Source organism: Xenopus laevis, chromosome 5L (assembly GCF_017654675.1).
Source record: "Xenopus laevis strain J_2021 chromosome 5L, Xenopus_laevis_v10.1, whole genome shotgun sequence".
NCBI classification, from domain to species: domain Eukaryota; kingdom Metazoa; phylum Chordata; class Amphibia; order Anura; family Pipidae; genus Xenopus; species Xenopus laevis.
In genome coordinates, this window is record NC_054379.1 from 140672651 (window position 1) to 140688051 (window position 15401).

Consider the following 15401-nt stretch of genomic DNA (forward strand, 5'->3'; position numbering starts at 1 on the left):
CTTTCCATGTAATCCTCTAAATCTTCTACTGCCTTGTATTTTAAAGCTGTAAATGTCAACTCAACATGCAGGAATCTAGGAGACCCATATTAGGTAACATCCATTGTAATAATGTAATTATCTTTGAGCGTTAAGCTCAAGATGCCCTACGTTGTATTTTTCATGACCTCCTGTTCATGTGGGTGACCCTTCTGTCCTGCCAATACCGTAAAATTTTCATGTGATTATTTTTGCAGGGTGGTAAAATCCCAGTCAGATGGACAGCTCCAGAAGCCATTGCATACCGCAAATTCACTTCAGCTAGCGATGTATGGAGTTATGGTATCGTCATGTGGGAAGTGATGTCGTATGGGGAACGGCCATATTGGGACATGTCCAACCAGGATGTAAGTATCAATAGATCATGCAGAGCATGGCTCATAATGACTATTTCTAGTCCAATATGACATTTTACAGTCATATATAGCATATATTTGTTTCCTAAAAAAACATTGTAGAAGGCCTTTATTCTGTATTAAATCAAGGGATGCACCGAATCCAGAATTTGGTTTGGGATTCGGCCAGGATTTAGCCATTCTATAACATACTACAAGTTAACTTAAAGGTGAACCACCCCTTTAATACCCCTTTGTCATCTCCAAACTGTAGAGAAAAAAACATCATAAATCATTCAAATCACATTTTACATTTATTTGTTACTTAGTTAAGTTGAGTTGAAAAAAGACCAAAGTCTATCAAGTTCAAGCCCTTCAAATAAACCCCAGTTCACACTCTTACCGACCTAGCTATACACTCACAGTCACATATATAAACAATATATACCAATATCTATATGAATTGTAGATTTTAGGTAAGGCTTTCATCTTCATCAAGTTACACTGGACTCACAACTGGTCTGTATATGGTACATACAGTAGTATCTAAAACGCAGTTTCCAGATTGTTGTTCCCATCTAGCAGCCTCTTTCCATGCAGAAAGCAGTGCCACTGCCTCAGAACATCTCTGTACATAAAGTGACTTGTTTGCAGAGTTCTCATGGTCTCCTTGAAAACAAATGCACTTTCCATTTCAGCATTGCTTCTTGTACACAGACATCTGCCATCACTGGACACATCAGCTTTTCATCTATAAGTGTTTGCAGAGTAAACATGGCCCCTTATCACCTACCTGCCTTTGCTGGCTGTGAACAGTGTATTTTTTATTAGTTCACTGGACATATATACACAAGGCATTGTTAGCCTGCAGTTAAACTCAGATCCTCGTTAGCATGGTGCAATGAGACACTACCAGACCTTTTGTTTTTAGGCCCTTGCACCTTACTGGAATTGTGTTAAGGGTCAGGGCACACGCTCAGATTCGGGGAGATAAGTTGCCCGACAAATCTCCTTCTTCGGGGCGACTAATCTCCCTGAACTGGCACTCGGAGCACTTAGTTTTCCGGAAAACAAAGTGCTTTGAGTGCTATCATGGAACTTTAATCTCCATAATGTTGTTGATGGACTATAGGCAGAGCATATTATACTCTTTTAATATGAAACACTGACAGCAAGCAATCTATCTATATCTCCTCAGTTCTCCATATCATTACTGAGACGGTCGTGACGGGTTTGTGATCCATTCTCTGGAAACCCGTTATCCAGAAAGCTCTGAATTACAGAAAGGTCGTCTCCTATAGACCCCATTTAATCCAAATAATCCAAATTTTTAAAAATGATTTCCTTTTTCTCTGTAATAATAAACAGTACCTTATCCAAACTAAGATATAATTAATCCTTATTGGAAGCAAAACCAGCCTATTGAGTTTATTTAATGTTTACATGATTTTCTATTAGACGTAAGGTACGAAGATCTAAATTACAGAAAGATCCGTTATCCCAAAAACCCCAGGTCCTGAGCATTCTGCATAACAGGTCCCATACCTGTATAGAGTTTTAGAAGCTCTTTGGTAACATTTAATTCTGTGCACTTGGTCAGTTTTCAGACACAATGGGACAGGTATTTATTTTCAGGTACAGAGAGCAAAAAACAGTGACTGTACCTATTTGTAAGGTTCAGATATGGGGTCCTTGTTCTGGAAACCCATTATCCAGAAAGCTAAAAAAAAATGTAAAGTAAGGCCATTTCCAATGAAATGAATCTTTATTCTCTGATTGTAACTGAGGTATTATAAATCTATGCTGATGGCAAAACAATACAGTATATCCCTGCTATTCCCCACTCTTCCTAAGCACAAATAATGGCCACCACAATAAAGACCACTGTGCTAGTGTCCATAGGGTGAGAGGGGACTATGGAACTTCTGCACAGAGGTCTATTCAGATAGCACAGAATGAAAGCCACAAAGAAAGGAAAGGGAGGGCTGACTGATGGGCGAGCACTGAAACTGCTGCTGTGTCAGATGGATCAGGCTGAAAAAGAAGAAAAGAATCCACATAAAGCAAGAAAATTGGAAAGTGCAGCCAGTGCGCCGGGAAGTAATTGGACTTGAAGAAGCTTTGAACATGTGTCAGGCTGGTGGAGATGCTCCGCTCTTACAGTAATGCAGTGAGCGGTGGATATAATGAAGGGGAGAGCAGAACAATGCTCTCAACAGTGAGCGGCTTTGATTAACCTGCCGCAGCCCAGGATCTATGGCTGCCCTTACTCTCTGAGCCTCTAATCATGGGGGGGGGGGGAATGGCCACTCTAAGGAGTAATTAAACCAAACCCAGTGCAGTAGTGAGAAGCTTAAAGTGCTGTATAACCTGAACATACACAGCAGGACAGGATCGTGTGCCTGTGATTAGACAATACCTTCAATCGACTGCAATTACATGGACCGTGTAAATGAGAAGAGGCCCCTCTTGCAGTTGTGTCTATCACACCATCCCTGCTGTCGACTAGCACTGCCTCTAATCATGGGCTTAATCGATTTGTAGTTTTGTAGTAGTTGTAATTGGGAGTAGCATAAATCATAAACCCATCCCTGCATGTACTGCACCTCCATCTATATGTATGTAAAACACTTCTGTGTTCTGTTGTTATAGGCCCTTTCTCCTCCCTTTCCCCACAAACAAACTCTTGACATCTAAGGTCTCATTCAGAAGACAAAATTAAATGGGTTTTATAAACGTTTGTATTTTTTGATCGAGTAAATTGCGTTTAATTTCTGCTGCAATTTTTGGAACGATTATAATGCCTTGGTGACTCTGATGGGTAGTCCCGTTTGGATTAGCACCTCACTTTTATGTGATTGGGTGTGTGCTTTCTAACGCCCTTTTTTCGTATCTAAGGTCTCATTAGCTGTTAGATTTGGAGTGAATATTCATAAGTATCTCTCATCCCACAGGTCATAAATGCCATCGAGCAGGATTATCGCCTTCCTCCACCCATGGACTGTCCAGCTGCCCTTCACCAACTTATGTTGGACTGCTGGCAGAAAGATCGCAACAGCCGTCCACGCTTTGGAGAGATTGTCAACACCTTAGACAAGATGATCCGGAACCCTGCCAGTCTGAAGACAGTGGCTACTATCCCCGCTGTGTGAGTCTCCATTCTTGTTGCAGTGGGGAAAAAAAGGAAAATATATGTTAACTATATTGTAGACTGGGCCTCTGTATAGAGCCAGGTTGGGAGGCAGAAACATTGATATAAACCAACAAGATTACTAGTTACACGAATGTTTCAAGGCACAGTAATGATCAGGCTATTTTGCTTTATATGCTTAAGGACTCACGGTAATGGAGGAAGACAAGGGTTATGGATTAGTAAACAAGGCTTTAAAGCCTATAGGTATTCATTGGAAGCTCCAGCAGTAATGCTTACTCTTGCCTTAAAGGGGTGGTTCACCTTTAAGTTAAATTTTAGTATGTTATAGAATGGCCAATGGCAGCATTTTAATTGGTCTTATTTATTTATTTATATAGTTTTTTTTAATTATTTGCCTTCTTCTGACTCTTTCCAGCTTTCAGATTGGGGTCACTCACCTCATATTAAAACATATACTCTTTAAAGTTACACAGTTTTTATTGATACTTTTTATTGCTCATCTTTCTATTCAGGCCTCTCTTATTCATATTCCAGTCTCGTATTCAAATCAGTGCTTGGTTGATTGGGTTATTAGGACCATAGCCATCAGAAATTAAATACATAACAAATTAAATACATAAATAACTCAGTCACAAATAATAAAAAATTAAAACCAATTGCAAATTGTATATCACTCTCTACATCATACTAAAAGTTCATTCAAAGGTGAACAACCCCTTTAAAGCTTGGTTCTGTCTCTTACCCACCAGGCCTTCCCAGCCACTGCTCGACCGCTCCATCCCAGACATTTCAGCCTTTACCTCAGTAGATGACTGGCTGAGTGCTATCAAGATGGGACAATACAGAGACAACTTCTTGAGCTCCGGTTTCACCTCCCTGCAGCTTGTTGCTCAGATGACCTCAGAGTATGTATTTCTGCTCAAGAGAACTTAAATATAATTAAATATTATAGTTTTTAATGGTATAATTGTGATTTTTATATACAATGTTCTTGCTCTGTGTTTTTGCTCTTATATCATGGTTTTGTGTCCATTTCAACTCCCATAATATCACGGCGTTAGTATTTATCTGTCGGCTGCTTTCCCCCAAACTGGTCTATAACCCATACCACCTCCTCTGTAGACCTGGGGGGTTATTTATGAATTCTTCCAAAATTAACATAAGTTGTTTCCAAAAATGCTCCTGCCAAGGCATCCAGGCTCTTTTGATAAACAGTAACTGTGCCTTTTGACATTGGAAAAACCCTGGAACTTCTGTCACTCTGGACCGGGTTATAGCTTCAGGGTTCCCACAGCAGTTGGCGCCAACACTGAATTTGGTGCAAATGTTGTTTTGAAGGCCACCCACTCTGAAAATTGTTAAATGCAAATTGCACCTGACCTCAAAAGGCAACTGAATCCATGTTGTAACATCAGATACAACTGCAGTGGGTGCAACAAGGAGAGATGCTGGAATTATGGGTAAAAAAAAAATAATGCATTATGGGTAAAAACATGTCAACTTAAGTCCAAAATTGCACTTTCCACACTGTGGGGCACATTTACTTAGCTCGAGTGAAGGATTCGAATGCTAAAAACTTTGGATTTCGACCATCGAATTGGCTACGATTCGAACTAAAAATCATTCGACTATTCGACCATTCGATAGTCGAAGTACTGTATCTTTAAAAAAAAACTTAGACCCCCTACTTCCCCACCTAAAACCTACCAAACCTCAATGTTAGCTTATGGGGAAGGTCCCCATAGTCTTTCTAAGGTTTTTTTGGTCGTAGAAAAATCGTTCGATCAGTGGATTAAAATCCTTTGAATCGTTCGATTTGAAGGATTTGATCGTTCGACCGAACTAATTGCGGTAAATCCTTTGACTTCGATATTCGAAGTCGAAGGATTTAACTTCGACAGTCGAATATCGAGGGGTAATTAACCCTCGATATTCGACCCTAAGTAAATCTTCCCCTGAGTGTTCATAACTGACTACTCTGCTATGGTATACTTTCCTCTATCCTACTTTGCACCGTACTGCCATAAGAGATCCACAGAGCTCTGATGTTCTTCTGATGCCATTTCAGATCTTTACTTTTTATGTCCTGTATTTTTGGTCCAGTGGTTTTTCTTAATAATTTCTTTAATTTTATATGTTTTACATAAAGGAGTATTTACTATTGCAATAATACCCTGTACTGTTGGGCAGACAGACCCAAGCAGGAGAGTAGGGTGGGAGAAACGAACACGGCGCTAATAATATAAGGACTACAATTTAGGTCCTAAATTAGATTATAGTGAACATTAATAAAGGTGACTTTGTTCATAAAGCTAATGTATAAATAATGTATTATTGAATGACTGCACTCCAATACTCACAGTATATATCAATACTATTTCACCAACTCATGACATGTTTTTCTCTTTTTTGCAGGGATCTCCTCAGGATAGGGATAACGTTAGCGGGGCACCAGAAAAAAATCCTGAACTCTATTCAATCCATGAGGGTCCAAATAAGCCAGTCTCCCACCTCTATAGCATGAGACTTTGGGGACATTGAGGGTCGGGGAGTACGCAAGGGTGGTTAGGGGAAATGTAGAGGTCAAAAGGAGGAATGGATTATGCAGTGGGGAAACAGAACTTTGCAATTCAGGTGACAACATTTTATCAAGCATGGAACTCCCATCAAAAGCATAAGGCCCTTGCAGTGAGGGTCTCTCGCAGCACCAGGAAGTTGCATTGTTTCAGTTGCTACACTATGTTTGTGGTGTCATCAGAAGAAAATCACTTTTTCGGAAAAAGTTGTGGGAAATTACTGGAAAAATCTAAGCATTATAGTTGGAGACACTGTCTGGAAATAAAGGTGCTTACTTTTACCATACTACCAATTGCAAAGGGATTATGGACCTCATGCTCCATCAGCTTCATCTGTTGCGTGGATGCCCTGTGTCCCCTCATTTCCGACACAACTGCTGCTTCAGGGAAAGAGGCCGTCTGCACACTTCCATCTACTCTTTTATTTGTTTTGTCTTCATATTGAAGATGAAGTTGTATGGAAGAACCAACATTTTTTTTTTCTTCTTCTTTTGCTTGCATTTTTTGGCAAAAAAAGGAAAATGTATGAAAAAAACATTTAAAAAAAAAGATCAGGAAGAAAACCTGATGATGTGTCTACCTTTATGTCCTATATGTTAAAAATAAAAAAAATGAGCTGCAAATTCAGTGTTTGTATATAAAGGGAAAGGCATTGGTACCTCTAACGGATCAGAGATGACCCTGTTGTGTTTTCTTCCTTATGGAGCTATACTGGATCATTAACTTTGTCTTGGAAACTCAATTACGAAAAAAGGTGGCGCTAGGGATAAGAGGGACAACTGCTATTGCTGGTACATGTGGATTATGGAGCGTACTATATGGCATAGACATCACTGGGCTTGTTTGGGTTCCTTTATGGTCATCTTCATGAAATTTAGTACTGAATTTGGCAGCACCTTCTTTTGGATTAAAAGGTAAGATGTAGACTATGTACAGTTTTAGTTCCACCTTGCAAACGCCTCTGTCTTACTGAGTAACATATGGAGAAGTCAATAAAACCTACTTTGATGTAATGAAGAGAGAGATGGCAAATTGTTGACTTCACCTCAGAGTTGTCACTTATTTCTTGTGTTAATCAATGGGACATGTTTTCCATCCCAGAGATAAATCCATTCAGGGTTGAACCCTTCAAGGCTTGAAAAAAGAGGACGGTCTGAAACTATTTGGGGTCAGAACCCATGTCCTAATAAAGGCATTTTAAGAAAAGAAACTACCGACTGGTGCTGTCGATAACTAATGTGATTAGTTATTCAGCAACAGCTCCAAAAATATCTACAGGCCCAGATTTGTGGAAAGGCCACCTAGGCCTGGGCCTAGGGTGGCAGGATTTTAGGGGGCGGCATGCTGCCCAACCACATCCATATTGGTTCAAAACACAGAGATTGCGCTGGAGATACAATTATTTTTTAAATTTCCAATAAGCCAATCCCCAGTGCTCTGGTCCAGATGATGAAAATTTGCACGAATAAGGGAGAGGGGACAGGGGCAACAAACGGCAGTGGGCCTAGGGGTGCCCACTATGTAAATCCGGCCCTGAATATCTAGGTTGGAATATATTTCTCAAAATATGGGCAGCAGCACATAAAATAAAGACGGCTGCACATACTCCAAAAAAGTTAAAGTAATAGCCTTTATTCGCGTCACTTAAAAATAGGCAAGATGATCAAAAAGCCTTATTCTAAGTGTAACCAATAAAGACTATTACCTTAACTTTTTTGGAGTACGTGCTGCTGTCTATATTTTGAGAAATATGTCGGAAAATTTTGGGAATGCTTGAGGACTGTGCAGTCTCTCCAAACACTAATGGTGAGCTTGGGGTGGCTACATTTTTGTTGTTTATCATCTTAGGTTAGAATACAGGTATGGGATCCATCATCTGTAAGCTCCAAATTTTATCCAAATAAGTTGATCCAAACTAAGATATAATTAATCCTTATAGGAAGCAAAACCAGCCTATTGGGTTTACTTAAACCCGAGGTCTTGAGCATTCTGGATAACAGGTCCCATACCTGTTTTCACCCCAATACCCCCCAAGTGACATTCAAGTTGGAGGCAGAAATACTGATCCCTATATAGTTTTCTCACATTAGAACAATGCCGTAGCAATGTAGATAGTGAATCGTAATGTTTCCAAAGGTGCACAACTTTTGTCGCCCATAGACATCAATGGTTTTCGTCAAATTTTCGCCATTTCGCGAATTTTTGGTGAACTGAAACGGGTCCGATTCGCCCACCACTAGTGCACAATAAAGGAGGTCTGGTCGCTGGCAAATGATATGATCTGCTGTTTCTCTAAAGGGAAATTGTAGATCATAACTTCCAGAATTACAAAATAAAACAATTATCAATAAAAATGAAATTTAATATGACCTAATATACTATGTATCTCTCCCCTGTACATGTTCAAATATTTTATTTGAATTATAAGTCCTGGTCTTTATTGCAAAATGTTTATTATCAGCCATCTTTCATATAAACAAAGCCTCACTCTGGTCTATTGTGTTCAATGAAGCCTTAGGCAATTCATGTTGCTGTTCCTCCTCCAAAATCCGTACTTGAAAACCTACATGTATTTTCAAATAAAAATATCATGTTGTTTTGTACTCGCATTGCCTATTCAAAGTACAGGCTAAAGAAACAATATGTAAATGCTTTTATGAACTTTCCATTCCCTGTTATTACAGTAGGTGATATATGTTAACAGTTAATGTGCTGCAGATGTGAGTATGACTATATAGCTGAAAAAACCCCTCAATAAATGAAAAATACATTATAGACAGAATGGTGTTCAATTAAGGGACTTGGACATGGGACGTATGATGAGCCTATTCAGGTGACCATATGGGAATCATGATAAGTTTTTCTTTTGTTGTCATATCAGGCTCTGCGATTCTTGCTTTACCTTTTGTCAAACATGGGTTTGTTCTGATAGGTCCATTTGTGCCAATTGGTCTGGTGCGTCAGGACAAGAGTCTTTGCTTAAAGGGGACCTGTCACCCAGACATAAAAAGAGGTATAATAAAAGATATTTTCAAATTAAACATGAAACCAAAATTCTTTTTTTTTATTAAAACATCCATAAATGTTATAAATGCTTTTAAAAATCTCAGCTGTCAATCATATATTGTCTGCCCCTCCTCTATACTGTAGGCATAGGGGCGGGGCAGGTAATTACTTTCACTTTCAATTCCAAGACAAAAAAAAAACAAAATGTAAATCATTTTTAAAGTGTAAGTGAAGTTTATTTTTCTTGACCAACATCATAAAATCGGATTTGGAATTATTTCTTAAGGTGACAGGCCCCCTTTAAAGGGTTTTGTGCAACATAGTTACTAAGTGGTTAGCATGTTGATTTTACACCATGAGTTCAGTTCTGGGCTGGACACTACCTTCAAGGATATAATCAGCTTTTATGTCAGTAAAGGTATGATGAAGAGATCTAACTTGCTCAAAGATTTTGCAGAAGAGATGCGTTTAGTCACATAATGGGGTTCTTTTACCAACATGGGGCAAATTTGCAACCTAAGCAGTAATCTACTGCAGGTAGAACAATAAAAGAAAACGTTTGATTGGTTGCAATGGGTTACTGTCCATTTACAGATTTGCCCAGTGTTGATATCGTTATGTTTTGATCAAACAGACCGGTGGGTATAACCCCATCACACACCATCAAAAGTGGAGGAAACAAACTTTGTCCACCAACCCAGTTCCACTACCTGCTATCTCAACTGCAACAAGCTATGATTGTATTGAAATGGCGTTAATCGGCAAGGGTGAGGTCTCATTTTTAGGGTTTCTGATATCACCTCTGTGTGCAGTTATCTGCCTGGGGCCTTTCAACATAGATGTTAAGCACTAGATGTATCTCATGTCACTTAATATCTTCATGTTGTTCCCCTGATGGAACTGGTGCACAAATTCACCTCTAAGCAACAACAGTTCTGACAATGAGAAGAGCCCACATTAGGGTGATCTTGTAAAATCTTCTCTGATTGCATTGTTCTGTTTTCTTTGAGTTGTGTCTTCCACTGGCTAAATATTTAGGTATTTTTATATTTATCAAAGGTTGAATGTTATAGTTTTTTTAATACCTCGAATGAACTCACAACTCAAATATTTAGGTATTTTTATATTTATCAAAGGTTGAATGTTATAGTTTTTTTAATACCTCGAATGAACTCACAACTCAAATATTTAGGTATTTTTATATTTATCAAAGGTTGAATGTTATAGTTTTTTTAATACCTCGAATGAACTCACAACTCAAATATTTAGGTATTTTTATATTTATCAAAGGTTGAATGTTATAGTTTTTTTAATACCTCGAATGAACTCACAACTCAAATATTTAGGTATTTTTATATTTATCAAAGGTTTAATGTTATAGTTTTTTTTAATACCTCGAATGAACTCACAACTCAAATATTTAGGTATTTTTATATTTATCAAAGGTTGAATGTTATAGTTTTTTTTTTATACCTCGAATGAACTCACAACTCTTATTTAAGAAAAAACTCAAATTGCAAAAAAACTTGATTCTGCAAGTTTGAGTTGTGAAACCCAAAAACTCGAATTGATTGAATTTTTTGCCAAAAAAAACTCAATTCAATTGAATCATTAAATTTTTCAGGCCAAACCCTCCGAAACAAACGTAAACATCATGGAGGCTACAAACATCTTCAAATGGTTCAAGGGGCATCTGCCATTGACTTCTACAGACCTATTTGCAGGGCCGGGATATAATAAATCTCGAAAAATTTGATTTTTTTTTTTTTAGCCAAAAAATGTTTTGTCCAAAACAACACACATTGGTCCTTAATAAATAACCCCTTACTGTAGAATGCAAGGAAAGTGGTATTTAGATAATTTCCTGGTCAGTTGGTGACTTTACAAAAGCATCAGCCGGAGGTATCAGTGGATGCCCTACCACCCACCCCACACTGAGCTCTAGTGTGTGGCCTGGATCGAGGAACAGAGGTTTTCACTGGTGTAGAGATTGTGTTTCATGCTCTACTCGTAAACAGTCTCATTTCCTGATTAAAAACTGAAAATCTGGCTCAAACTTTCCATGGGAGGAGGTAGTTTTGTAGTCTCCTGGTAAAGTTCCAGCTGAAATGACATTGACAGAGAATTTTCAATACAGTCTGTGAAACTGCACAGTAATCTCCCCATTCATATGATCACTATGCCAAAAATGCTTTAGACCTATTGAACTATTTAGTGCTCTGTATGAAAATATGCAGATTTTTCTATTTATACACAAATACGTGTTGGTTCTCTAATGCTCCACATACGGAAAAGCAGCATTTGTTTTGGCGCATCGAGTAAAACCAATGACCCAAGAGCTGCTTATCTCTGTGATGGTGACCTGTGTTACACTGTGACATTGCTCCTCACATTCAGACGTGTTTCTGGAGCAAACTACAATTACAGCTGCTCTTGTCTAAATTGGTAATTAATTGGACTTTTCTGTCTCCGGCAAGTCAGTTCCTAGCCCTGGTGCTCTGTAACATGGTAAATCTTTTCATTTAGCTGGCTGCCATCCTAATTAGCGATGAGAATGGATCACCAAGGTTCCATATTTCACATTTAGTGGTGAAGAATATAAATGTAAAGTTTATACCCAGGGAGGAAAGGAAGGGGAGATCCCAGGTACAGAGAAAAGGGGTAAACGTTGGATGGCTTTACTCTGTCACCACAGTAGGAATTGGCAGCACTAGATGGATATCTAAAATCTACTCTCTAATGGTTTTATTTTTGTGCTGCTAAGTACCATTAAGTCAATAAAATATAGAAGTAGCATGATCTGGCTCTTCAAAACCTGTTCTCTGCATAATTAACTCATTCTTAGTATGGTCTTCTGTCTATAACAGACTTATTTGGCTTCAGTATGTGTCCCCTGCTAATCTGGTGTCTGTCTGTTATTTGGATGCAACCAGGACTGTGTGAGATTCACTACATTGCCATCGGGGTATCTTGTAGATGTCCACTTGTGGAATGGGTGAAGATGGTAGAAGACTAGGTCAGGCCAGGTCAGGGCAGGAAGATGGTCAGAATCAGAACCAGTAGCTACCTATCATATACAAGAGCCCTCTACTGTACTGCAGAGAGCAGACACAAACAATAAACCTCACCTAAGCCGAGTCTGGTTGTGGAAGTGTAGGGCACTACAGACAGTGATTTGTGCAGTCTGTTTCTGTAGCACAGTGGCAAGTTCATAGAACCCCTAGGGCCGGAATTCAAGATCCTGCACCTCTAGGCCCCACCACCATTTACCCCCCCCCCAACATCCCCCTCCCAACGCTCTTCAGAATCCTCACACAAATGATTCCTCTCTGCTTCTTCTGGGTGGCCAAAAGATTTAAACCAATATCAAAATCTCCCATCCAGTCACCAGTGGTGATGTGGCCAATTTTTGCTGCCCTAGGCCTGGACCTTTGTGGCCTGCCCATAAATTTGGGCCTGAAAATTTCTCAATGTGCCAAGGTTCACACCAGATCACTGGCTGCATTTTGCAAGGTATGGGCTAAAAACCTCAATATTCCCCAAAGACTATCTGATAACTTTGAAGAAATGTACCTGTGTTGACATAAGATGAGCTAACAATCATTTTCCTAGTGCGTGAGACATGTCCATCTACAAATAGTTCAAACGCAACCAGGGTCATTTTCTCAACCCTCATAAAAAGTGCTAGAGCACTTAAGGGGTGCAAAAGAGGGTTACCTAGAATTAATCACATTGCCCCTAAGTTTTTATGATTTTTGATCGTGGAGCAGCAGTGACACACATTCCTCATATGCCTAAAGTTGGGGCAAATAAACCAGTACTGTAACATTATTACATAAGCTCTAAGTCATCCCATGCTTAAGGCTCTTATAAATGTAGTAGAAACTGACAGTCAGCAGTGGTTAGATAATCGGGCACCTTGTGCTTTTCCGTAGCCGCATTTTTCTGTCTCCTCTGTATTATTTGTCCCTGTGTTTTACGGCAATAATTCTGTCTCTTTCATTGTCACCGTCAAGTACAAGATGCTTCTCAATTGTCACTTTCATCACGACATTTCTATGGCAACAGTAAAATCCCAGTTTAGTTCCCCCCCCCCGCTTGCTTTCGATTTGCTCAGCGCCTTCTAACAGCCCTTTTCTGCTCATTTCTGGTCTCGTTAATCAGCTTGGCCCAGAGTTTGGGGCAGGGAACTGGAGGGCACAAAACTCATGGGATGCTAAAGGCAGTTAACTTAATGCATTCAAAGATTTGTCTTATTCTATATATAAACTTTTGCAAATGTACTTGTCTGCTGTTAACAGGTAAGAAATATCTTAAAATGGCAATGCCCCAAATTGATTTACACATAAGAGGTCATTTACTACATGCAGTACAGGGGGCACAAAATAAAACTGCCGCATGTCTCTTTGTTGCAAAACAGAGTGCACAAACCTATCCCCCTAACTCCCTAATATGAGTGTCATTAACTAAAGGTCATCTGCACGTGTGTGGGGGCTCCCGACTGGGCCCCCGATCAATATCAGGCCAAAAATTGGCCAGATATCGATCAGGCAAGTTAGATTTTTTTCTTCTCTCCAGGACCACATGCGCATCGGTTGATGCGGTCCTGCAACCCATCAGCCCCCATTCGCAGCATAGTGATCCAATCGTTCGGCCCCAGGGTCGAACGTTCGAATAAACCCGATATCAGGCATACGTAGTTAAGATCCGCTAGTTTGGCGACCTCGCCAAATGAGTGGATCTAATAGTGTATGCCAACCTTAACTCAAAGTGCAGGCAGATCCCGGATGCTTTTTTGCCCCTTAGTGCCTCTTGTGCTTCAACTGGCGTCTATACGAACGATCCCTTTAATGTTCATCCTGTGCTTCAGGAAATTCTGCATCATTTTTAGATTATACAAAGTAACTTTACATTTGCTTTGTAAGACCTTCTGTCATAAATCAACATGAACAGAAGCAAATTTGCATGTATTGATGCCATTCATAAAAGGAACTTCTTTATACTTACAGGGCAACCCTTTTGAAATAGAAAATAATAAAGTGGTATAAAGGTGATACCTTTAATGGCTTACTAAGATAATCATAGCAAGCTTTCAGAACATTTTAGTTCCTTTTTCAAGCTGATCACAATGAAGCTGTGGTATATATATATTTGTATATATATATATATATATATATATATATATATATATATATATATACTGTATATACAACATTTAGCTCAAAGGTCAAATGACCATCAAAAAATAATATTAATCATGTTGGTCATTTGACCCTTGAGCTTAGTGTTGTAAATATATATATATACCGGAGAATGAGTTCAGTTCATTGATGTGATCCTCACACCGATCGCCTGCATTCCAGGCATTGTGATCTGGACGTGGGCCCTAGATCAGCTGATATCGGCCACTCATATCGGAGCAAGATCCTCTTGTTTGGCAACCTCTCCAAACAAACAGATCTGCCCATGTATAGCCACCTTTTAGTGGAACGTCTTGCAAATAAGCTCATACGCAATTGCATTTGTTTTGGTACGTTGAGCACAATTGTGTCGAGTGCAACTCCTGTTGCCACAATTACACTGGATAAATGCTAAAAAGAAAATATGGCAAAACATTGGTCAGAATAAAAGTGCAATTTGAAGTCAAGCTCCCATATTTTTCCCACAATGCATTTCGATGATGGGTCAAAATTGATTTAACAATAACATAGTTGGCGTAGTTTCCAATGTTTGATATATGCGCCCTATTCTTTCAGAGCAATGGTGCTACAGAGATTGACGCAGGCCACTATGGGATCCTGGGGCTAGTAGGTAGCTCCGGCATTCCCCTGCATTGGAATTCCAAACAAGAGGCAGAAAGGACTGATTGGTGTTGAGTAGATGGACGTGCTGGGTAGATCACATGCTGACACAAGTCCCTTAATGAATTGGATCTTTCACGCAGTCGTAAACACCCTTGTGCTTTCAATCTTTGTTGTGCGCACTGGACTTGCATCACTTTGTTCATCTGATACGTCCCTTTTTTTAATCCTAATCTTGCAAAGAGAAACACAATCACAAATTTGAAAATTTTAAGAAATATGGGAAAAAAATACAAATACACTTTGTCATGATTATGTGAGCCCCCCCCCTTGAAAATGTTATGAATTTTATTATGTCACCCCAATAATAGACTTTCAATACAAGGAAAGATGTGTACCTACTGGTTTTCTACCATGAGATGTCTATTATATTCCTAGGGAAGAAGAAAAGGAACATTATGTTAAATTCGATTTTCATATACTGTATTAA

The 15401-nt window shown here is 39.2% G+C and overlaps 1 protein-coding gene across 2 annotated transcripts in view; it reads left to right on the plus strand.

Annotated features, from left to right (window-relative positions):
• The window catches only part of LOC108717147 (ephrin type-B receptor 1-B-like), a 186407-nt gene that overhangs the window by 151949 nt on the left and 19057 nt on the right, over window positions 1–15401 (plus strand). The window contains exons 13-16 of one of the 2 annotated variants that reach the window (XR_005961394.1): window positions 237–386; window positions 3329–3522; window positions 4278–4433; window positions 5944–7018. Coding sequence is in view for 1 of the 2 variants with exons in the window: in XM_018263965.2 (XP_018119454.1) it covers window positions 237–386; window positions 3329–3522; window positions 4278–4433; window positions 5944–6052 (609 nt within the window). In the remaining variant the exon portion in view is untranslated. Of the gene's footprint in view, window positions 1–236; window positions 387–3328; window positions 3523–4277; window positions 4434–5943; window positions 7118–15401 lie in introns of those variants that run through there. The other variant, XM_018263965.2, reaches the window with a different exon arrangement.